The 23339-nt window shown below is 53.6% G+C and overlaps 1 protein-coding gene across 13 annotated transcripts; it reads left to right on the top strand.

Annotated features, from left to right (window-relative positions):
* Window positions 1-47: 47 nt before the first annotated feature.
* On the top strand, window positions 48-22369 carry AUP1 (AUP1 lipid droplet regulating VLDL assembly factor). Of its 13 annotated transcripts, none has more exons than XM_037898556.2 (12): window positions 48-271; window positions 871-1008; window positions 1590-1740; window positions 2649-2836; window positions 2926-2998; window positions 6011-6084; window positions 7285-7351; window positions 9204-9309; window positions 9682-9837; window positions 10051-10214; window positions 10652-10740; window positions 21905-22369. In XM_037898556.2, exons 1-12 carry the CDS (start codon window positions 225-227, stop codon window positions 21951-21953), a joined length of 1302 nt encoding a protein of 433 aa, XP_037754484.1. In that variant the 5' UTR covers window positions 48-224; the 3' UTR covers window positions 21954-22369. The 13 variants fall into 13 exon arrangements, with proteins under 13 accessions (XP_037754484.1, XP_037754483.1, XP_043401029.1 ...); XM_037898555.2 differs by having other exon boundaries at window positions 71-271; window positions 871-1014; XM_043545094.1 differs by lacking the exon at window positions 21905-22369 and adding an exon at window positions 12051-16542 and having other exon boundaries at window positions 95-271.
* The last annotated feature ends 970 nt before the right edge of the window (window positions 22370-23339 follow it).

Genomic DNA, 23339 nt, shown 5'->3' with positions numbered 1-23339 from the left:
AGTCCCGCGCGGGGCAGGCCGGGAGCGGCCCGGGGCACGGCGGGAGATGGAGTCCCGCGCGGGGCATGCTGGGATATGGAGTCCCGCGCGGGGCAGGCCGGGAGCGCGGTTCAGACCGGACGTGGCTTCCCTTTCCCAGACGGCCTCGCGCGGAGAGCGGCCGCCGAGGGTAAGATGATGGCGGCTCCTGGGCCTCGCTGAGGCGGCGGCGGCTCGGGACCGGGATGGAGCCTCCGGCCTCGGGTCCTGAGCGGCTCTTCGACGCGCACCGGTGAGGGCCCGGCCGGTGAGGGGGGGTCTCGCTCTCTGGGCGGGGGGGTCTGGCGGGGGAGGGGAGGGGGTCTCGTTCTCTGGGCGGGGGGGGTCTGGCGGGGAGGGGGTCTCGCTCTCTGGGCGGGGGGGGTCTGGCGGGGGGGGAGGGGAGGGGGTCTCGCTCTCTGGGCGGGGGGGGGTCTGGCGGGGGGGGAGGGGAGGGGGTCTCGCTCTCTGGGCGGGGGGGGGTCTGGCGGGGGGGAGGGGAGGGGGTCTCGCTCTCTGGGCGGGGGGGGGGCTGGCGGGGGGGGAGGGGAGGGGGTCTCGCTCTCTGGGCGGGGGGGGGTCTGGCGGGGGGGGAGGGGAGGGGGTCTCGCTCTCTGGGCGGGGGGGGTCTGGCGGGGGGGTCTCGCTCTCTGGGCGGGGGGGGGTGTGGCGGGGGGGAGGGGAGGGGAGGGGGTCTCGCTCTCTGGGCGGGGGGGGGGGTGTGGCGGGGGGGAGGGGAGGGGAGGGGGTCTCGCTCTCTGGGCGGGGGGAGGGTCTCGCTCTCTGGGCGGGGGGGGCCTGGCCTGCGTGGGCTGTTATCGGACCCTGAGCTGAGCCCTCTTTCCCTGTCAGGTTTCCCAGCGATGGCTTCCTGCTGCTGGCTCTGCTGCTCTATGCCCCTGTGGGGCTCTGTCTGCTCCTCCTGCGCCTCTTCATCGGCATCCATGTCTTCCTGGTCAGCTGTGCCCTGCCTGACAGCCTGCTCCGGAGGTTAGGGTGGGTGTGGGGCTGCCTGGGGAGAGTTGGGGCCCTTTTCAGCCTCTCACCCCAAAGATCCAGCAAATAGCCATCTCTGATTTGTCTGCAAAGCCATCCTTTGGAGCCCCCCAGCTCTCCATGGAGTTGGAGCTGCCTCTCTCTGGTCCACTGGGGCTTGCTCTTAGGTGTGTAGGTTGGAATTGTGGCTGTTCTGTCCTGGTGCCTTTTGTGCTTAGCAGACCCTTCATCCCCAGTCCCGAACAAGGAGGCTCCTTTGCTCGTGACTATAGGGCCTGAGCCCCATGACACATGTTCGCTGACAACAGGTTTCTTTTGCCCAAGTGACAGACTGCAGGGGCTGAAAACAGCCAGCAGCCTGCTCTCCCCACACAGTTCTGCTAGTTGGTGCCCCTGCTATCCCAGGCCTAAGCTTCCTCCCACCCACCCTGTCCCCCCACATGGCACAATTCTGGTGCTCCTCAGTCTTAATCCCAAGGTGCCTGTACAGCCCTTGCTAGTCTCGTCTTTATTCACTGGTCATTTAAACCAGTTCTGGTCACAATGGGTTTGGGGGTTTCTGTTCCTGTTGTTAGGTTCATCGTGCGTGTGATGTGCTCAGTGCTGGGTCTGTTTGTGCGGCAAAGTGACCCCCATCTCCGGGATGCCAGTGTCAGGGTTTATATTGCCAACCACGTGACGCACTTCGACCACAGTGTCATCAGCCTACTGACCTCGTGCAATACAGTGAGTCATATAGGGGTCTGGGGCTGCGCCCTTAAGCGCTTCTCCCTGGAGAAGCACTTAGTGACCTGTTCAGGGATTGGGCACTGGCTCCTGGGTCTGTCTTTATGAATGAATAATTGAATAAGCCTTGAGGTTGTCTTTAGGCTTGTGTGTTATGCTGTTGGGTTCTGATTGGCTCAAGTTAAGGAGGGGCAGAGAACCGGGCCGCCCAAGCGAGCATGTAGCCTCTGCCTCCCCTTCCTGGCTCTTTAAATAGACATGAGCGGAAGCACAGTTGGGTTTGGGGCTTTCCCAGGGTGCTGGCTGTTTCCTGTGGGTTCAGAGGGCTGCCTGCACCTGTCCAGGAAGCACTGAGCGATGCTTTGTGATGAGGGTCTAGCCAAATAGCACCGTCAAGCAATTAAAAAAAATAATTACGAATAATAACACTGTTAAACAAGTTTCAGAGTAACAGCCGTGTTAGTCTGTATTCGCAAAAAGAAAAGGAGAACTTGTGGCACCTTAGAGACTAACCAATTTATTTGAGCATGAGCTTTCGTGAGCTTAAAAAAACCAAACAAAAAAAACCTGCATTCAGAAATAAAACAATGTAAAATTTTAGAGCCTGCAAGTCCACTCAGTCCTACTTCTTGTTCAGCCAGTTGCTCAGTCAAAGAAGTTTGTTTACATTTGCAGGAGAGAATGCTGCCTGCTTCTCGTTTACAATGTCACCTGAAAGTGAGAACAGGTGTTCTCATGTCTCTCCCATTCACAGCGGCGGGTTGTTCGGAGGACACCCAGCTGCTGTTGCAGTGTCTGGGGAGGGAAGAGGCTCTCAGGCAGCCAGGACCCAAGTCAACGAGCAGGCTGGAGTTTTAGCAGGGAGACTGGGTGGGGGTCACTAATTTGCCCTTGCTCTTCTCTTGCAGCCTGCACTGAATGGCACGCCGGGTTTCATCTGTTGGTCACGGGGATTCATGGAGCTGGGGGCGGTGGGGAGCCGGGCAGAGCTGGTGGATTCCCTGAAGGTGTATTCGTCCCATGGGGGGAATCCACCTCTGCTGCTGTTCCCAGAGGAGGCAGCCACTAATGGCCGAGTCGGCCTTCTTCGCTTCAGGTAGCGGTGGTGGGGGATGTTCCTGGGGACAGGACAGCTTTATCCCATCTCTGTGGCCCTTGTTAATCGCTGGGATATTTTGTTTTCAGCTCCTGGCCATTCTCAATCCTGGACATGATTCAGCCGGTGGCTCTGCAAGTTCAGAGGCCCTTAATTGCTGTGGTGAGTCTAGAGGTATGGGGCAAAGAGCCCCTAGCCCATAATGGATGTGTACAGCTTAGGGGGGGGTCATGGCTAGAGGGTTACTATTGCCCTTACTTTGCGCCCTGTGGCCTACTGCTGAGCTTTGGGGTTCTTTCCCGTCGTGTCAAACTTCTTGGTGGCCATGTGAGGCAGGCGTTCTGCTTCCTCCCAGGGAATTTCACTGACATCAGCTTTGCCTCTCACACATCTCTTAAGTTCCAGTGGCAATATTGGTACGTTTGTAATCTATCGACCTGCCTAGGCAAGGCTTTTTTCTGGGTCCCATCACTGGTATCTCAGCACCCCACCAATTTTGACCCACTTATTCTCACAATACCCCACGAGATCAGGAAGCGCAATTGTCCCCTGAGGGACTTGGTGACTCGCCCCCAGGCACGCAGGGAGCTAGCTCAGGTCTGCCGAGGCCTAGGCTTGCACACGAAGCACATCCCAGTTCTCCTCTCGGATGCTCATGTTAATATGTTGACAGTGACACCGTTCAGTGGGTTGCAACCAAAACGTTTTCAGCTCCCTTGAAGCTGTGACTTTGGGCTTGTGTTGAGGGAAACTGATTGAACAGATAGAGGCAGCGATAAAATGGTGGGGTGAGGGACAGGAAGGAGTTGCTCTGTAATGGGCAGATGTGGATGGGTGGTTATACAGCTGTCACATGGAGCCAGAGCTAGCATCCTCTCTTGGGCAAGCAAGGACACCCTTCTCCATGGATATTTGCTCAGGCTGAAAGCTGGGGTCTGGGTCAGTCACACAAGTGCAGATTCCCTCTCTCAGCAGCTGGGTCAGGTGAGGCCTATGAAGCAGGCAGGGACTGCACCTGGAAAGTGTGTTGTCAGAGCAGTTTGTCTGCCCTGATACCCATTAGACCCACAACTGAGAGTAGAAAATAAGGAAAGCAAAGGGACAGACACAAGAAATAATAGACAAAAGGCCCTCACCCTACATAAGTCTCTTTCATCCAGGGGTTGTCACTGGCTGTCAGAATAACCAAGGAAGTTCCAGGAGTTCTAGCCACACAATGCCAGGCTGTGAGAACCAAAGGTTAATTGAGGGGAGCTGTTTAGGGACTAACATTGACCAGCTATTATCCATGCAGTCCTCAAAAGGTCTGGACCTATGGTGCTGATTGAAAGAAATGTGACTCCGTATCAGTTTCAAAATATTATTGAAACTATTAAACAAAATCCAGAAAATATCAGCTCAGCTAAGCTTCTGTTAATACTTCTAAACTAATCTACAAATAAAACAGTGTAACTATTAAATCAGCCAGGTACTTTCAATACAGGATTTCAACTACATCACCAGAGTAGTTGCATCATCAGATTAATACAACAAATAATCCACCTTTATAAAGCCTAAGAAGGAATCTATGGAGGCAGCTGTCCATTTGTTCATAAACCCCAAGTAAGGAATTTTACCAGTTAATCAAATTTATAATTTGGGAGTGTTAAATATTTTAATACTGAAACCAAATTATTGAATGTTTAAACCACAGTTTCAGAGCCAAATACAAAGCTACTTCCTTGGCTTTCAGTTCTTGTGTTGTGGCACTAAGCCCCTCCTACCCCACCCTCCAACAGACAGTTTATAACAGATTCCAACGAAACTCTGACGAGCGGAAGTTTGACCAGTCTTATGTGCCAAAAGTCACACCTGGCAGTAATTTTTTTAGGGCTTCTAAACACAGACTGTAGGACACACTTTGATGGGTGTCTGAGACTTTAAAACTGAGGACCATTGTGGCTTCCCCCGGTGGACTCAGACACCCTGTGACAGCTTAAAATTAGGAAATGTAAAGGTTGGGACACCTCCCATTTAATACAAACAAAAGAGAAAAGGGAAATTCTTAAGGTAATGGAGCAGCAGTCCTGGAGCTAGACAGATGCTGCTGGCACATTGCTTCTTGCTAGTGGGGGTCTCCTTTGAGTGCAGGGAGAGGCTTGTCTTTGTCTAGTGTGGCCTCTTGATTGATGTGACATAAGTCACAATATTCAGTGATTTGCATACCACAGAGACTGTAAATCTGATCCTCCAAAATATCAAAAAGAGACAATATGGGACTACTCGGTGGGGAAGATGACATGATTTTACTGGAGTGAAAAAGTCTTGAGATGACATTGTCACCGGTGTATGGAAATTTGACCAAAAAATCAAAAAAAAGTCTCTGATTGAAGAGTCCTAGTAACAACCAGCCACTCAGCATTCATCCATTAGCAACATTAAAAATAAGTTGGACATCTTTTGGTCAAATTTTTTTATTACTCTCTCAATCAACAATTTAATAATCTATATATGTAGGAATTAAGTTGTAAATCAAACACTTTATCTTTGAAAGTTTCATCTTGATAGAGAAGTAACTTTAAAATCTCTCAGTGAAATCCGTTTAAGAAATAAAAATAAGTTTAAAGTCTGAATTCCCATACAACCTATTTCTCTCACAAGGTCTTGACAGGTCTGGAAAATCTTCAGGTTTTGTCTGGTCCAGGTGCTCCTTTGCTATGAATTGTCTGTGTAATAGGCATCCTAGTGCCCAAAACAGATCCAAGCAAGGTCGTCGAGTCCAACATGCTTCCTTACTATGATTCTGGCCAAGAGAGTAGGGCCTTCCTGTGAGTCCAGAAAATTGTTCATGGTCCATAGGCCTGAAGCCATTACCAGTCTTTCATCTGAGAGCAGGTTATCCTTCTCAGTTACAGGGGGGCTGTCTGCTCTGATGTAGGAGGGGGGCAAGCCCTGGAGCTATGTAATCAGTTGGTGCTAGTCCTCTGTAGGTCTCCCTGTCATTATCCACATCCCCCGCTGTCTCAGTCCCTCTTAGTTCTGCCTGGTGAGAAAGCAGCCTGCCTGGATTTGCCTCAGAGCAGCTCTTTGCTGTGCTCCTCTTCCTTCCTTTGGGCATGTCCATGGCTGCCCCTGTCTTGCTGGCTGTGTGTGGCTCTGTCCCCAGCCGTAGTCTCACTGTGCTCTCTTCTCCAGAGTGTGGCCGACTCCTCCTGGATCACAGAGCTGCTCTGGACCTTCTTTGTTCCCTTCACAGTTTATCAAGTAAGGTACTATCTCTCGCTCTCCTTTGAGGAGGGGGGTGGGGCAGGGTCCTGCTGTGTTTACCTAACTCAGCTCTGCTGAGAGACCCTGTTGTGTCCACTCCTGCCACTGCCAGTGTCAGTGCTGCTGGGCCTGGGCCTGGGCCTTGGTCCTAGGCTGTTCAGCTGGGTGCCGAGTGCCAGCCTGTCTGCTCTCCAGGTTCCTGATGTGGGAGGAGCCTCTTTCTGGGCTCCTGGTTCCTGAGTGGGGTTTGTCCCCTGTCAGGGGGAGAGGGATCCTGTACCGGTGAGGGGTGCCTTGGTCTCCCCGGGCCCTTTTCCCCACCTTTCTCTGCTGTATTTCCCTTGTCAGCTCCTGCCTCCTCTGCGCTTCGGTGGTTCCCTGCAGCTGGCTCAGCCTTTCCCTCAAGTCGATCCCTCTCCCAGCTGGGAGGCTTCTCCTGACCCTCCCCTTCTTCCCTCGTTTGAGCAATGTAGGCTGGGCCCCTCTCCCTGTGAATCCCAGGGCTTAAGTCGTTCTCCTTCCACCCTCGGCTGGCAGAGCGGCTCAGCATGTCCATATTAAGCATGCAGCTCAGTTTGGGGTATCGGTGAGCAAAATCTCCCCAGCTGCTTGCCAGAGTGCAGCGTCTTGAGGGCACAGTCCCTGAACAGGGCCACTTGCTGGGTTCTTCCCCTCTGTCCCCTTCTCCCTCATTGTGGCAGTGCGAGCTAAAGAGGAAGGAGAGCCGGATCTGTGGGGGATCTCTCCTTCCCTAGGCCGAGGAAAGGGCCCCTGTTGAGTCCCTCCCAGAAGGGAGCCTGGGGACAGGCTGTGTCCTTTTCCCCCAGGCTGTGATGCACATAGTCGTTTTCCTGCCCACACCCTGTGTCTGACCCAGGTGCCTCTGCATTCTTGCTGCCCTCACTGGGGCAGCAGCTCCTCCCAGTCTGGGTCTGGGAACCACATTAACAGGCCACTGAAACCCCTTTTCCGGACCCTTAACGCAGAGACTAAATCGAATGGGCCCAATTCCTCCCCTGGTAGCCCCCTCCCCCATGCACTGCCCTCTTCTGCCACACCTCTTGTTCACGTTGCTACCCCCGGGGCGTGGTCCTGGTGCTGGGCATGGGGAGCTCGGTTTCACATGGACTCAGGGAAGGGCCCTGGTGCCCAGGCTCTCAGCCGCGCCAGGAGCAGTCAGCCCAGGGCCTGTCTCCCATCAGGTGGATGCCGCCTGTCTTCAGACAAGCCGATGAGCTGAATGAGGCGTTTGCGCTCCGAGTTCAAGAGGTAGGAGGGGCCTGGGGGAGGGGGAGCTGGGGCTGCGGCAGCTGCCGGGCGTCCTGGAGGAGGGTTGGGACTGGATCAGTGGATGTGAGCAGTGCCTGTTCTGGGGACAGAGAGCATCTTCAGGGAGGGGCCAGGGTGTGTCTGGATGGAGTGGGTATCTCTGGGCCCATATTTGTTACCTCCCAATTTGCCATATCCTTCATGGCCTGCTATTTATTTGCCCCTCCGCAGCTCAAGGGGGAGCTAACTTCAGTGGCCAGGGCAGGCTGGCTAATGGGAATGAGGATATAGAAATGGAATTTACCACAGCTGAGGGGAAAGCAAAGCTCAGAGCTTAGTGTGCTGACGCTGGGGAAGACCAGGTCACCTCCATCCCAGAGCACGGAGAGAGCTGGCGCGTGACACTGCTATGGTGGTAGCAAGGATTTCTAATAATCTGTCAAATGCAGGGTGGTGCTGTCTGGCACCCATAGCCAACAAAGTGCCAGTATTTGTTTGTGGCAATCTCCCTGTTACCCGCACACTCTAGGACACCCTACCTTTACCCTTCCGTGGGCTCAAGGCATAACCCAGGTAATTTAGGCACCCCTCCCTTTCCCAGATCCTACAGCTTTGGATGAAAGGCACCTACCCTTTCCCAGTTCCTAGGGCTCAGAGCATATTCTTCTGTAGGTTTGCAGGCCTTTTACCAGCAAAAGCTCCTTATACAATAATATAGTAATATCCTTAAACTCTATTTATTAATAGTTACCAAAAGAGAATACACGTTATAAGCATACAATGCTCGCCACTCTCAATAAGGCAGGCAAATTTTTCCTGGTCGCCAGTCAGGATCAGGTTGTCCAGGGCAGTGGTTCTCAACCAGGGGTACATGTACCCTTGGGGGTACACAGGTCTTCCAGAGGATGCATCAACTCATCTAGATATGTGCCTTGTTTTACAACAGGCTTCCATAAAAGCGCTAGCGAAGTCAATACAAACTAAAATTTCATACAGAAAAAATGAGAGAGCAATTTTTCAATAATAGTGTGCTGTGACACTTTTTTGTATTTTAATGTCTGATTTTGTAGGCAAGTAGTTAAGTTAGGTGAAACTTGGGGGGTACGCAAGACAAATGCAACTCCTGAAAGGGATACAGTAGTCTGGAAAGGTTGAGAACCACTGGTCCAGGGACGCCAGCTTCTGCACAGTATAGTTGGCAGGGTGTTGAGGTCTGGCAGCTCTGATCTTGGGCTGTATCTGAATTAGGTTCCAAAGAATTTCCTTTTGGACCCCAGTTAGTTAAACTTGAGTCCTGGTTAGCTATACCTTAACCAATCATTTTAAACTAAAGTACTACAAAATAATTTTTTGACCAATCCTAACATATTGAGAAACAATTGTTTAACCAATCATACCCCATCACCTTCGTTGATTTAAATCTTGCAAAATTAGTCACGAGACAGACAGAAACAATCAAAGAACCAGACAGATAAACAGTAGAGAAGTGGGGACCATAAAGCCATAACAATAAAGAAGTAGGGATTTCACTATCGGAACTGTTGATAAGTGATTCCTTGTCAGACAGAATGCAAAACAAATTTTTTTTAAAAGCATCTTAAGATCTGTTTCTTTATCTGGTGGTGATGGGTGCTATTAGGACAGGAGCGCTGCCTTCTTAACTGCCCCAAAATTCATTGTTTTAATGTAATTTAGATGGAATGGGAGCATGTGACTTTCTGCTTTTTAGCTCCTGTCCTAATGTGGCTGCAGAAAATGGCATCAGACTTTACACCTGGGAACGTACCAATCCCCGGATCTTGTTTCCCTGGGTGTGTGACTCTGCTGACTCTCCCCTGTGTGTTTTCTGTAGCTCTTGGCTGTGGAGCTGGGCGTGGTTTCTACGCGACTCACTGCAGCGGATAAAGCCGAGCATATGAAGAGGCTGAGACACACCCCGCCTCACCTCCTTGCCCCAGGTGTGTCTGCCCTCCTTGCTGTGGAGCATGTGCCTGAGCTCCGGCGGAGCCACTGTGCTTCCCACTCTCTCCCTTGGTGGCTGCCCCAGTTCTGCTGTTAAAGCTTCACACCTGGGGGAGGGAAAAGGACATGGTCCTCCAGTGCCAGCCCCCGCCCTGGGGAAGCAGGAGGCACTCCTGGGAAAGGGTGTTACCCCAGCCTGCCTGCTCCAGACTGGGATAAGGGCAGACCTGATGTGGTGGGGGGTCCCCTCATTGAGCCTGTAGGAGCTAGAGACGCCAGTGGGTCATCTCTCCCCTGGCCAGCCTAGCTTGGGGCCCTGCACTCTCCTCTTGGCTGCCCATTCATACCCTCTGTTCTTACTCCTGCAGCCTCAAGCCAGTCCTTGGTTGCCAGGCCCAGGGCATCTCCCAGCCTGGCTGGTGTCGGGCCTCTTGCTGCCGAGGATGTGCGGATCACAGAGATGGCCCAGCGGGTCAAGGAAGTGCTCCCACATGTGTCTCTGGGAACCATCAGGAGAGACCTGGGTAAGCGTGTACCTGGGACCTTCGTGCAGACCTTGTGGGGCAGAGGCTGGTTGCTGCCCTTCACATCCTTCTGTCACAGAGCTCCCCAGCACCTGGCGTGAAGGCCTGGGGACTGCTGTGCTGTGGGGCTTGTTGGGACATGGAGAACCCCTGCACAGGTACCTTAGCTTCAGCAGCGGCTCCCCTTCTAACTGAGCCCCTGTGTCCCCACAGCCCAGACCAACTGCGTGGACACTACCATCGCCAACCTCCTGGAGGGCCGGGTGCCCCTCCTCCCTGAGGACAAGGAGCCGGAGACCGGCCTGCTTGCTCCGTCTACGTCCCAGACTTCAGCGGTTTCCAGCCCTCAGTGCCCTGCAGCTTCATCCTCCTCCAAGGTGCCTGCTGGCGGGACATTGAGAGGGGGACCTGGGGAGGCTGAATCCGCTGGCCACAGGCCCTCTCAGGGCTGCGCAGGGACCTGCCCCCAAGAGCTGGTGGCTGGGGTTCGAGAGAGCTGGGATTGCTGAGAAAGGAGACGAGTCAGGGCCAGGAACAGGGCTGATGGGCTGCCTCTCCCTTGCTAGACCGAACTCATGGCCTGAGTGTGTGGAGAGCTGGGCACCGTGAGCTGGTTTGGCTGTGGTCACCCAAGCTCCAGCCTGTGAAACTAATGGGACTGGAGTCTTCTGCAGCCTCTAGCACAGACTCTCTCAGTGAGAGGTGCGGGCGCTGAGATCAGGATAAGGTGGGTGGGGACGGGCTGGCGCTGGGCTACTTGGCAACTTGCCTGGCCATGCAGTGTGGCTGCTCCCTGAATGCTCTCTTCCCCCAGCCGTCTATGAAGCTCTTTGCGAAGTCCCCTGTGGAGAGGCATTTGTCCCTGCAGGAGCGGAAACATGTGCTGTATGCCTACGCCAGGAGGTGAGTCCCTTCTGCATCTCAGGACTCCTGCCTCTGCCGTGGTCACAGCAAGGGTGGTTGGCATTTCCGGGGCTGTATCTGTATGCTGTGCCCTGCTCCGGGCAAGGGTGCTGATGCCCAGCTGAACTCTGCCTCCCAGCACGGGACGGTGGGTAGTGGCACAGAGCTGTGCACAAAGCAGGCAGGGAAACGTGGCTGGATTTGGCTCCTTTTCCAGCATGTGACCCTCTCATGGTTCTGGGGCAGCTCTCCCCAGTTTGTTACCACCCCGGAGCCTTGGGCCGTCTCCCTGGGCTGGACATAAAGTTAGAATCATAGAATATCAGGGTTGGAAGGGACCTCAGGAGGTATCTATTCCAACTCCCTGCTCAAAGCAGGACCAATGCCCAGTTTTTGCCCCAGATCCCTAAATGGCCCCCTCAAGGATTGAACTCCCAACCAATGCTCAAACCACTAAGCTATTTCTCCCCCCCGCTGTCCACTCCCTGCTATATTCAATCAGTAAATTAAAGGATAGGCATATAATTAATGCCAGTCCATGTGGTTTTATGGCAAATGGGGCTTGTCAAGCCTGATGTAATTCTTTGGGATGACGAGTGTGGTTGATAAAGGTAGCTGTGTACCTGTAATGTGCCTAGACTTTAGTACTGCACAACATTCTCATGAGAAAATTAGCACCCAGCGTGTGGCAAAATGGGCTAATGAGGTCCTGGGGAATACAAACCTGGGGAGCCCTGAGTATGCATAGGAGTAGAGTGGGGATTCTCCTGTCCATGCAGCACTGGTGCAGCCAGTGCGGAAACACAGCCCCAGCTCTGGGGCAACGTTTTAAACAAGGGTGTTGGAAAACTGGAGACGATACGGAAAGCAGCCAGGGTAACGGTTGGCGGGTGGAGAAAATGCCTGGCAGCCAGAGACTTACAAGCTCATTCTGCTTCGCTGAGTGAAAAGGAGACAGGGAGGTGACTTGATTTCACTGGGAGAAGATCCTGGGGACTAAAGGCTCTTTAATCTAGCCAAGAGAGGCAGAACAAGACCCACACTGGAAGTCAAAGCCAGACCTATTCCAGTTAGAATTAGGGCCCGTGCGGGTGATTAACAGTTGGAACAGACTCCTGGGGCAGTGGTGGATTCTCCATCTCTCAGAGATGAGAGAAACCAGGTGCAGATAGAGCTGAGGGATGAGGCTTTCCCTGTGGAGAATTTGACTCATTGGTACAACGGGGCTTCTCCAGTTCTTTCAGAGCATGTATCGGAGCACTTTCCTCAGAGCGCACCCAGAGCTAATGACCATGTTGTTTTGCTTGCAGAGTTAGAGTGCAGTGTGACCTGGGCTGACATGAACCTCTGCCTTCTGGCCCCTGGGAGTACTGGCGTTACAACACCAGGCTCGTGGGGGAAGCGGAGGGATTCCACATAGGCAGGCCAAAGAGCCCAAGGTTTTAAGGAGGATTGCCGTGGGAGCCAAACCTTCGGGTACATCTGGGTCTGCCTTTCTGGAACATGCACTTCAGCCCGCACTAGTTCTTCAGTGTGTGTCAGCATGGAGCCTGCTGTGGTTGAGCATGGTCCTCACGCAGACTGGACCGGAGGCTTTTCGGATTAGCTGTGTCTGCCCCAGCTGGCATGAGCCCTCTGCTGCCTCGCTCTCCCATACGATGCATGAAAGGTGGGGCAGCCATGACCCTCAGTTCCCTCTACCGCCCATGGCACTGACATGGAACCTGTAGTTCTCAGCTCAGGCTAAACTTTATCAAAATTTCCAAAATCCTCAGAATCACTTCTGATCGACTGTTTGTCAGCCCTGAATCGATCCCACCATCGGGACTGAATTCCAGTGGTCAGACCAGACCATACAGGCTCCTTATAGCGGACTCTGCCCTGTGGGCTTCCAGCCCTGTCCATCCTGCACTGGACTCGTTTCCCTGAAGGACGGACGCAGTGTGTGTCTCTTACCTGAGGAAACTGAGTATTCACTGTGCTTGGCCTTCTCTGCCAGACTGTGAGGTATGAGACAGTCCATGTGTGAGGTGGAGCAGTCCCTGAAGGTCTTGTCAGAGCCCTAGGAAACAAGTTCCAGCAGCAGCATGACCATCTTGGGCAGACGCAGGCAGTGCCGCAGGGGAGCGCTGAGAACCCAGCACTGAGAAAGGATCCGTCAAGACACAGGCATTGAAGCCAGCCTCAGTGTCCATGTTGAAGCTGGCACCAGCACCTCTGGGGTCAAAGTCAGGGAGCAAGAGGGACTGCTCTGAGCAGTGAGGCAGAAATGAAGAAGGAGCTGGGTGTCCTCCCATAAGGATAGACTGCAAAGCCTCCAAGCCCCATGCGAGATCAAGGGCTGGGGAGATGGAGGTCCTGCCAGCACAGAGCCTGGCTCTGGAGAAGCACCTGAGCCACCCAGAGAGTCCTGTGGCATGTTGTTTTGGCCCTGTGGGATGCTGGGGCCCACCGTGGCCAGCATCAAGAAACCAGTCTCCACCATTGAGGAAAAGGAAGAGATCTCTCTCTCTCCCTCCCCCCAGCAGGCCATTGACACTTGAATACCAGGAACAGCCAACTCCAGGGACAGGGCAGTGTGACACCCCGTCTCAGCACTGAAGATCTCTCCCATTATCACCAGTGTTGTCAGCACTGGTTCCGGCACTGGATGACTTTAAATTGTTCCGGGAGCTCCTTGTGAGTGTTGCTGAGACCCTTGGCAGGTTGGAGAAATCTCACAAGCTGTTTGAGCCCCTCTTGGCTTCTGGTCCAGCAGGATCACCTTCCCAGCCAACAGGAGGTACTGCTGGACCCAGCTAATGGGCTGTGGCTGGCTTCTGCTACAGGGAAGCTAATGGTGAAGTGAGTTGAGACGAAGTCCCAGGTACCGGCCTCCATGGGATTTGAGTTCTCGTACACTCAGTTGACCCAGCCTCCTTTGTCGTATTGCTAGGCAAGAGAAGTTGAGGTTGAGCCGAAGCACAAGGACTCCAGATTTCTTCCCAAGCAGGGCGAGACGTCATACTCCAGCTTCGCTGCAGCTGCGCATGGCTAACTGTCAGGCCCTGCTGGCCAAGTACAACTTCCTGACATGGGACAGAGCAGAACTCAAGAATGTAAAGCAGCTGGTGGTGATTCTTCTGACACCATGGCCAGGTCATTGGGCACCACAGTGACCATAGACAGTGCACCGCGGCTCCAGGCTGTGATTGAGGATGTACCCTGTGAAGGCTCCAGGTTGCTGAGCGAGCAGGGGGCCAGCCCTCTGCATTCACTGAAGGACTCAAAAGCCACCTTGTACTCTCTGAGGACTTGCACCCCTCCATTCAACAGGCTGTAGCATCCCCAGCCTCAGCTGCACACACTGTCTTGCCACCCCATACAGTCGGAATGTCGTGCCAAGAAGCTCCCAAGATACAACATGGCATCAACCTTCCTTTTCCTCGACAGTGCATCTGCTCCTTCACATGTCAACGGATCAACAAGACAGTCGAGAGCTGCACTGGACCCGCTCTGGAGAACACAACCTTCAGAAGCCACCTAGCCGCATTCCACCTGGCATCATCTGCCATCACATCAGATAAATGGATGTTACAGATCTTTGCCTGGGGCCACCCCCTCCCACTTCCATGAGAGCTTGCTACAAGCGGAACAAGCCTTGTTGCTACATCTAGAAGCCATGGCAGAGGTCCAACAAAGATTGGGAGAAGATGCTTCTGCTCCTGGTATTTCCTCACTCCAAAGGAGAAGGGAGGTTGTCTTCCAGTCCTGGACCTGAGGACGCTGACTGAACACACACCCATCCTGACCCTGAGACAGTGTAACACCTGCCTCCATCATCTCTCTCCAAGCTCAAGACTGGTTCATAGCTCTTGATTTGCAGGGTGTATACCCAGCCCACAGGAAATACCTCAGATTCACAATGGGGCCTGACCGTTATCAGTGCAGGGTTTTGCCCTTCAGACTCTCTGGTGCTGAGTGTGCACCAAAGGCCTTGCTGTAGCGGCATCACGTTTAATAAGACAGGGAATCCATTTCTGTCCATACCTGGACAACTGGCTGGTCATGGGCAGATCCCAGCAGGAGACTGGAACAGCCTTACAATACAACCTTTCCCTGTTCTCTCAGCTAGGACTCCTTGTCTCACCCTGTCGCAGACAATAGAGTTCACAGGAGCTCCTACTGATTCCGGATCAGCCCGGGCCTACCTGCTGGAGGATGGATTCCACTTTCTTCAGTCAGAAGTAAATGATCTACGGGCAAGACCGACAGTGCATGTGGGTCTGGGACTCTCAGGCCGCGTGCCAACATGCGCATACGTGATGCCACTTGCCAGACTCCACCTATGGCCATCACAGCTGTGACTGAGGTCCATGTATTCCCCATCCAGACATCATGAACGAGTGGGTATAGTTTCTCAGAGTCCTGGAGGAGCTCGCCTGGTGGCTAGACCTGGGGAGCCTGAGAAAAGGGGTGGCATTCTCTGGCCACTCCCTGACAACTCTTATCATGGACGCGTCAGGGACAGGCTGCAGTGCTCAGAGGTGCAAGGCACACGGTCTCACAATGACCTGAACCTACCTGTGACTGTCCTGGAGCTGAGGGCCTATATAGCGTTCCTGCTTGTTCTGCCGAACTCCACCATGCAAATCCTGACAGCACATCTGGGCAGTGCTCGATCAACATGGGCCGACCCCACTGGCTGTCCCCCTTCCAGGGGTCAGCAACGACCTGGCTGACTTCCTGAGCAGAACGGGGGGCCAACCACAAGTGGTCACTGCAGAAGTCCATCCTAGACTCCCACCATTCACTTCTTGGCCACAGAGCACAACAGCAAGGGTCTGAACTTCTGCTCCAGGAAAGGCCTGAGCCCAGGTTCTCTGCTGGATGCCTTTCTTCTCTGATGCAAGATCGGACAGGACACAGCTACAATCATCCCGATAGCCCCTTACTAGCCAAAAGAGTTTTGGCTCTGACCTGTTACAGGTGTCCGGGGTGCCCTCCTCCTCTTCCCCCAGTACTCCTCCCGGCTTGTATCAGTATAATAGCTCAGAATCAAGATCAGAGATGCACTGAGAGGGCCTGGATGCCTGCTGGCTGAGCCCTACTGAACTTGCAGTCGCTGCCAGGATATTTGTAGGCAAAGCAAGAAACCTTCCACCAGGAAAGCTTATTCCTCGAAATGGAAGAAATTCTCCAGATGGGCAACTCACTGTCATGTTGACCCGGTGAAGCTTTGTGCCAAAGATCTTGTACTATATTCTGCTCCTGAAACATGAAGCGTTCACATTTAACTCTCACCTTGCTGCCATATCTGTGCATCACACCTTGGTACAGTTGTATTCTGACTTCTCCCACCCTATGGCATCAGAATTCCTCCAGGGGCCTCTTCCATGCTTGCCCTTCAGTCAGAGACCTGACTCCCATGTGGGACCTGTTGTGATTATAGGGCCTAAAAATTTACCCTAATTATAAGCTCAGTTGTAAAAAAAAGTATGTGAAAGTTCCTAAGACATCACAATAACCTGTAACATTTTGCCTGGGAATTAACCATGGAAAGCAGATCAAGTTATTTTCAATAGAGAATATTATAAACAGGTGCAAGAAAACCAGACAGACTGAATTAGTCCAAACCAAAAAACAAGTCTTGCTGATGAGAATCAGGGACTGTGTGAGGTTGGACTCCATAAATAAGAAAATGTGGGTCTGGAAATTAATGGACCAAAGTTGGTGTGGCAGATATTAGGCCTATTTGGTGGACAAAATAACGAGAGGATGAACTATGCCTCCTTTTCTACTCCTTTTTGGGGTTCTTAAAAAGAGACTGAAAAATCTCAGCAGCTCTCCCCTTGGCCCAGCATAGCTCGGCTCATTTTCCCCGAGCCCAAGACAGAGGGAGTAGACCAGACCAAAGGATTTTCCTTTCACGAGGAAGGCCATCAGGCCTTGCTCATAAGGCTCTGAGAGTGCTGAGAACTGTCACGACATCCAGTCCTCCGCCATTGGTGGGGCTTCCTCATTGCCAGCACTGCAGAGGCATGTAAGATCCTGTTCTTCGAGTGCTTGCTCGTGTCCATTCCACATTAGGGGTGTGTGCTCACCACATGCACCAGTGCCGGAAGTTTTTCCCTCAGCAGTATCTGTAGGGGACTGGCTCTGGCGCCCTCTAGAGTGGCACCCGCATGGTGCTGTATAAGGGACACCGCTGGCTCCCCCCACACTCAGTTCCTTCTTGCTGCCAGTGATGGTGCACGGAACGTTCGCTTCTCTTACTAGCGTTGCTTAGGCTTCGTTCGTACGAACTAGAGTTCTTGTAAAGTGAGTGTGCATAGTTATCAGAGTAACAGCCGTGTTAGTCTGTATTCGTAAAAAGAAAAGGAGTGCTTGTGGCACCTTAGAGACTAACCAGTTTATTTGAGCATGAGCTTTCGTGAGCTACAGCTCACTTCATCGGATGCATAGCATATCGTGGAAACTGCAGAAGACATTATATACACACAGAGACCATGAAACAAAACTTCCTCCCACCCCACTCTCCAGCTGGTAACAGCTTATCTAAAGTGATCATCAAGTAGAGCCATTTCCAGCACAAATCCAGGTTTTCTCACCCTTCCCCGCCCCCCCCCCCCCACACACACACATACAAACTCACTCTCCTGCTGGTAATAGCCCATCCCTCTTTGAAACCTCTCTTTATAATGCGCATGATAATCAAGGTGGGTCATTTCCAGCACTAATCCAGGTTTTCTCACCCCCCCCCCCCCAACACACACACCCCCCTCCAAAAACCACACACACAAACTCACTCTCCTGCTGGCAATAGCTCATTTTACAATGTGCACAGCAATAATCCAAGTTTAACCAGAACGTCTTGGGGGGGGTTTGTAGGAAAAAAACAAGGGGAGATAGGCTACCTTGCATAATGACTTAGCCACTCCCAGTCTCTATTCAAGCCCAAATTAATAGTATCCAATTTGCAAATGAATTCCAATTCAGCAGTTTCTCGCTGGAGTCTGGTTTTGAAGTTTTTTTGCTTTAAGATAGCGACCCTCATGTCTGTGATTGCGTGACCAGAGAGATTGAAGTGTTCTCCGACTGGTTTATGAATGTTATAATTCTTGACATCTGATTTGTGTCATTTATTCTTTTACATAGAGACTGTCCAGTTTGACCAATGTACATGGCAGAGGGGCATTGCTGGCACATGATGGCATATATCACATTGGTGGATGTGCAGGTGAACGAGCCTCTGATAGTGTGGCTGATGTTGTTAGGCCCTGTGATGGTGTCCCCTGAATAGATATGTGGGCACAGTTGGCAACGGGCTTTGTTGCAAGGATAGGTTCCTGGGTTAGTGGTTCTGTTGTGTGGTATGTGGTTGTTGGTGAGTATTCGCTTCAGGTTGGGGGGCTGTCTGTAGGCAAGGACTGGCCTTTCTCCCAAGATTTGTGAGAGTGTTGGGTCATCCTTCAGGATAGGTTGTAGATCCTTAATAATGCGTTGGAGGGGTTTTAGTTGGGGGCTGAAGGTGACGGCTAGTGGCGTTCTGTTATTTTCTTTGTTAGGCCTGTCCTGTAGTAGGTGACTTCTGGGAACTCTTCTGGCTCTATCAATCTGTTTCTTCACTTCCGCAGGTGGGTATTGTAGTTGTAAGAATGCTTGATAGAGATCTTGTAGGTGTTTGTCTCTGTCTGAGGGGTTGGAGCAAATGCGGTTGTATCGCAGAGCTTGGCTGTAGACGATGGATCGTGTGGTGTGGTCAGGGTGAAAGCTGGAGGCATGTAGGTACCTATCTCCCCTTGTTTTTTTCCTACAAACCCCCCCCAAGACGTTCTGGTTAAACTTGGATTATTGCTGTGCACATTGTAAGATGAGCTATTGCCAGCAGGAGAGTGAGTTTGTGTGTGTGGTTTTTGGAGGGGGGTGTGTGTGTTGGGGGGGGGGGTGTGAGAAAACCTGGATTAGTGCTGGAAATGACCCACCTTGATTATCATGCGCATTATAAAGAGAGGTTTCAAAGAGGCATGGGCTATTACCAGCAGGAGAATGAGTTTGTGTGTGTGGGGGGGGGGGGGGGGGAAGGGTGAGAAAACCTGGATTTGTGCTGGAAATGGCTCTACTTGATGATCACTTTAGATAAGCTGTTACCAGCAGGAGAGTGGGGTGGGAGGAAGTTTTGTTTCATGGTCTCTGTGTGTATATAATGTCTTCTGCAGTTTCCACGATATGCTATGCATCCGATGAAGTGAGCTGTAGCTCACGAAAGCTCATGCTCAAATAAACTGGTTAGTCTCCAAGGTGCCACAAGTACTCCTTTTCTTTTTGTGCATAGTTAGTAGTTGTTAGCCCTTAGCAGTAGTTAGTTTTTGCTAGTCCTGTTAGGGACTTAGCCGGGGGATAGGGCATACCCTGCTCCCCAGGCTTTAAGCCCTGCGATGGCTGCAAACAGCCCATGCCCGTGAGCGATCTGCATAGTACCTGTCTCAGGTGCCTTGGTGAAGGGCACATAAGTGATAAGTGTCAAATCGGCAAGTCATTTAAACCTAGGACTGAGAAAGACCGTGAGATCAGACTCAAAGTGCTCACTCTGGCCCTGGAGCAAAGGTCCGACTCAGCATCCAGCACCACGGCATCGCTGCGTAGTGCCCTGCCAGTGCTGTCAACGAGCCAGCACCGATCCCCATCCATGGCCCCGGCCAAGAAGTTGAAGAAAGCGGGTAGGGGGCGGTCTCCTACTCCCCACAAGGGGAAGGGCAGGGCTGGGGGTGAGCTAAGACCCACGCTGGGCGGCTCATCTGCCCCTTCGGAAGTTGGACCTCAGCTCTTGTCGAGTGATGCCGCCCACCCTGTTCCTTGCCCGGAAGCCCGGACACAAAGGCGGGCCTTCATCAGCTTCGGGTGCCGTCGATGCCTGAAGCGCTCCAGGCTGCACAGGAGACCCTGATGCTCCTGGTGCCGCCCACACCGGCCCGGCAGTGCCCAGACTCAGGGTAAGCCTGCCTTGGGACCTTTCCGCCCGCCCTCGCCCCAGGCAGGAACGTCGGGACCAGCCCTTTGCATCACTGAAACACTGTTACAGATCCCGGGAACGATTGGAGGACCGGAGCTGTGGGCCCCGCCAGCGATCCCCAAGATGGGTGTCGCCGTATTCGGGGAGATCCTCCCAACACCTGGCCTGTGATCCCTCCAGGTCCCGCTCCTCGTCCCGGTACCGGTCTTGCAGCGTGAGGCGTGGATTGCTGCTCCCCTACGGATGCTGCTGAGGGAAGACCTTCCAGAGCCAGTGCCTGGGGTGAGTGCACACCCCTAATATGGAATGGACATGAAGAACACATCTCAAAGAACACAGTTACGGAACAGGTAACTGTCTTTTCTGTCTCCCTTCCCCACGATTTCTATCCTTCTAGCCCCACGCTGTCAGCTTTTCATCACATGCTGCATCAGCTGCACTGCATCAGCACAGGAGATGAGACAGCCCTGCCCCAGCGAAGGAGATGATGTCCCTGATCAAAAAGTGAACCAGGGGCCAAATGACCTGCCAGCCAAAGCGTCCGTGCCGAACCACCCAGCAGTGCAGTGTTCCAGAAGGTGAACCAAAGCTATATTTCCCCACCTGTCTATGCACCACCTTGTGCCTGTCTGTCAAAAACATGAGTGGTGACTGCCCTTCACACCTCAGGGCTTAGTGTAGTTAACCCTTTCCTTTGCCTTAAGGAGAGGTTGTTGGGGAAAAACAGACTGTTGTTTTGCCTCCAAGAGGCATGAGTATGTTTTGGTTTGGATAATCGCTCGGTTCCAGTCTGTGCCGGTGCTTGTTTTCATTTCTTGTTCTTGTGTGTGATCAATACACATTCAGCTGTAGACCAAGTGCCTTTGGGTGTCTGTCAAGGAACCAGGTAAACTGGGAAACCTTTGTCAGTTTTAATGTTGGACAGAGAGGGTTTAGAACACCTTGAGATCAATACAGCAGACCTGAGTGTTGTGCTGAGCCCATGGAGCCTCCCCTGAGCCCCCATTGGAGTGCTCCCTCCACCACCTGACTACCAAGATGACCTGGCCATCACCTCAGCTTGGAAGGTCAGCAAGAGCCAAGCCCTTCCACATCCTTCCATAGGGCATGGTGGTGCTGAAACTGTGCCCCAGGTTCCACCCTATGCTGGTCTCAGAATTCCACCTAACCCAGTCCGTTACTACCTGTTGTCTTCCTGGTGCTCCCAGCATGTGGACAGAAGCTGCATGCTTTGGACATTGCCAGAGTTGTGCTGTTACCCAGCAGCTCAGGCCTTTCAGGCTGCCTTGTTGTGGCCGCATCACAGAGCATCTCCAAGTGGAACACACCATGCACAGACTCTTCCACCAGATGGCAAGGCACTCTCCATCAGGCTCGGGCAGCAGCTTCTGGACCGCTGCACTCTGAGAGCTGCAAGGCAGCTACCTGGAGTAACTCACGGACTTGGGTTAAACACTGCGCGCTTGCTAAGGCAGCCGGCCACAGGCCAAATTCCAGAGAGCAGAGCTGCCGTCTGTGTGACTGGCTCATCCGCATCATGCAGGGAGGATGCTGGTTGCCAGCTACTCACAGAGGGATCCATGCTGACACAGACCTGAAAAGTTACTTACCCCCCAGGGAGTGGTTCCTCATGACCCATTCCTGCTCTCGCAGTCCTCAGCCATCTGGGCTTTGGAGTGCGAGGGGGCAGCAGGAGGGTCGTGGCCACATCTTGAGGAACCACAGTGCTGCAGGGTAAGTGCCTGGTCTCTGCGCTTTAGTCAGACGCAAGTGATGGGGCTCAGGGTGGGGTCATGGGGCATGTGCTCTACAGAAGGTTACTGCAGATGAGCCACCGGTCCCATCTAGCCTTCCGGGGGCCCAGAGTAGAGGGGGGAGGGGTCACCCTCAGCCATGGAGGCACTGCCCCCTCCCTCTGTTACATGTTGCTGGGACTGGGTTATTCCCCCAAGCCAAGTCTGGTGGTTTCTGCCTGTGTCTGAACCCAGGTCCTCTGGGCTCTTGCCGGGGAGGCAGCTCCCCCCAGTTCGATGTCATCTGAGTAGAACCCAGGAGTTCTGGCTTCCAGTTCCGATGTGAATAGTAGGCCACTCTAGCTGCCATCCTGGGGGCGATCCACTCCCTCACTACACCCCTCTGCTGCCTGACTAATGGACTCTTCCTGCCCCACAGGAGATACACGGAGAAATACGGGATGCCGCGGGGCGATGGGAGCCACTGAGGCGGTCCCTCACCCTCCTGCCGAGGCTGTGCGCAGGGCTTGGGCCCATTGGGAGCGTGACCTCAGCATGGCCGTTTTGCATGATTCACAGCACTGCAGTGGGATCCCAGAGCCTCCGAACCAGCACGCTTGAGATGCAGCGGGGCCTTCGCGGCGTGTGCCAGCCCAGGCAGGCAGTGCTCAGCTGCCCATGGTGGAGCAGTAAGTGCCTGTGTATCCCCGCATCACACCCGACCTGCCTCCAGCTAGCCAGACAGGGCTGGAGAGCTGGAACCGGGCTGCCCTGCACCCACCCCCATGTGGGACTGGACTCAGCATCAGCCTGGCCCTGCCTTCTCCACTTGGGCTGTTGTGTTAAACTGGGGGAAGGGGGTTTCTTCTCAGCTACAAAAAATAAATCTGACTCTTATTATGGGCAGGTTGGAGGGCTTGAGATCACTGGGGGGGGGTACCTTCTGACTTCTCTGGGGAGGCAGGGGGAAGGGAGGGGAGAGTGGCTCCTCTTCCAGGCCAAGCTTTAACCAATGGGGCCCAGTGTTCTGGGCCTGAAGCTGGCAGGGCCTGAGATGTGCCACAGGGCTGAGCACGGGGAGCTCCCTGGACCCCCCGGAGAGCTGCGGGTGTCTTAGCACCGGTAGCTGCAGGCCCCAGTTATTTTGTAGTGTGTCTATCCCTGTACTGAGTCCTCTGGCCTTCCCACAGTGGTGCCCGTACCGCCTCAGCCGGGCTTGAGCTCATGCCTCAGCTTCCAGGCCTCTCACTTTGCGCTGTTAGATGGTCAGAGGTACCGGGGGAGTGCTGGACAGGCTGGTTTGGGGGTGACTCCCAACAGCTGGAGAAAGTTTCCTGCAGGGCATGATCTGAGGGGAATCTCCGCAGGCAGAGGACAGAAGCGATGCCGAAGGAGAGCGCTCCCCTGTGCCTCCCTCATGTGCTCCTTGGCCGGGGGGGCAGGTTCCATGCTCTTAAAACTCTGTGAAAAAAGGGGTCAGTCTGTTCTCTGCCTGGCACCTGAGCTCTGCCCTGCAGAGCAGCTCCTCCCCCAGCTGCTCAGGGGCTCTCAGACCCTCCTGGAGCAGGAGAGTGGGGGCTGGCGCATAGACACGTGTTCCTGGAGCCTTAACTCCATCCTCTGGGTGAAGTGAGCGGCCCGTTCCCTCCTCTTCCTGCAGCTGGCCATTGCGCTCCAAAGGCACCAGCTCCCCCCACTTTTGAATAATTGGCTGCAAATGAAAACTGGGGGCGAGTGACACTTGTTCCCTAAGCCTGCTGCTGCCCAAGCCCAGCTCTGCTGGCCTCTGGGAGGGCAGCTGCTTTGAATGGGATCCAGGGGGTTCTCCCACTGCATGGCAGGGTCGGCGATCTCGGCTGCAAAGGGGCGCAGGC

The sequence above is a fragment of the Chelonia mydas genome, chromosome 4 (genome assembly GCF_015237465.2).
Source record: "Chelonia mydas isolate rCheMyd1 chromosome 4, rCheMyd1.pri.v2, whole genome shotgun sequence".
Lineage (NCBI taxonomy): Eukaryota > Metazoa > Chordata > Testudines > Cheloniidae > Chelonia > Chelonia mydas.
Note: the sequence above shows the minus strand (reverse complement) of the source record. Positions and strands in the feature narration are given on the sequence as shown.

Excerpts from the sequence above, each read along its gene's own strand:
- AUP1 (XM_037898555.2), top strand. The coding sequence starts at position 225 with ATGGAGCCTCCGGCCTCGGGTCCTGAGCGGCTCTTCGACGCGCACCG. Across the intron at positions 2,837-2,925 it reads GTCGGCCTTCTTCGCTTCAG|CTCCTGGCCATTCTCAATCC; the intron begins GTAGCGGTGGTG and ends TTTTGTTTTCAG. Across the intron at positions 6,085-7,284 it reads TTCACAGTTTATCAAGTAAG|GTGGATGCCGCCTGTCTTCA; the intron begins GTACTATCTCTC and ends GTCTCCCATCAG.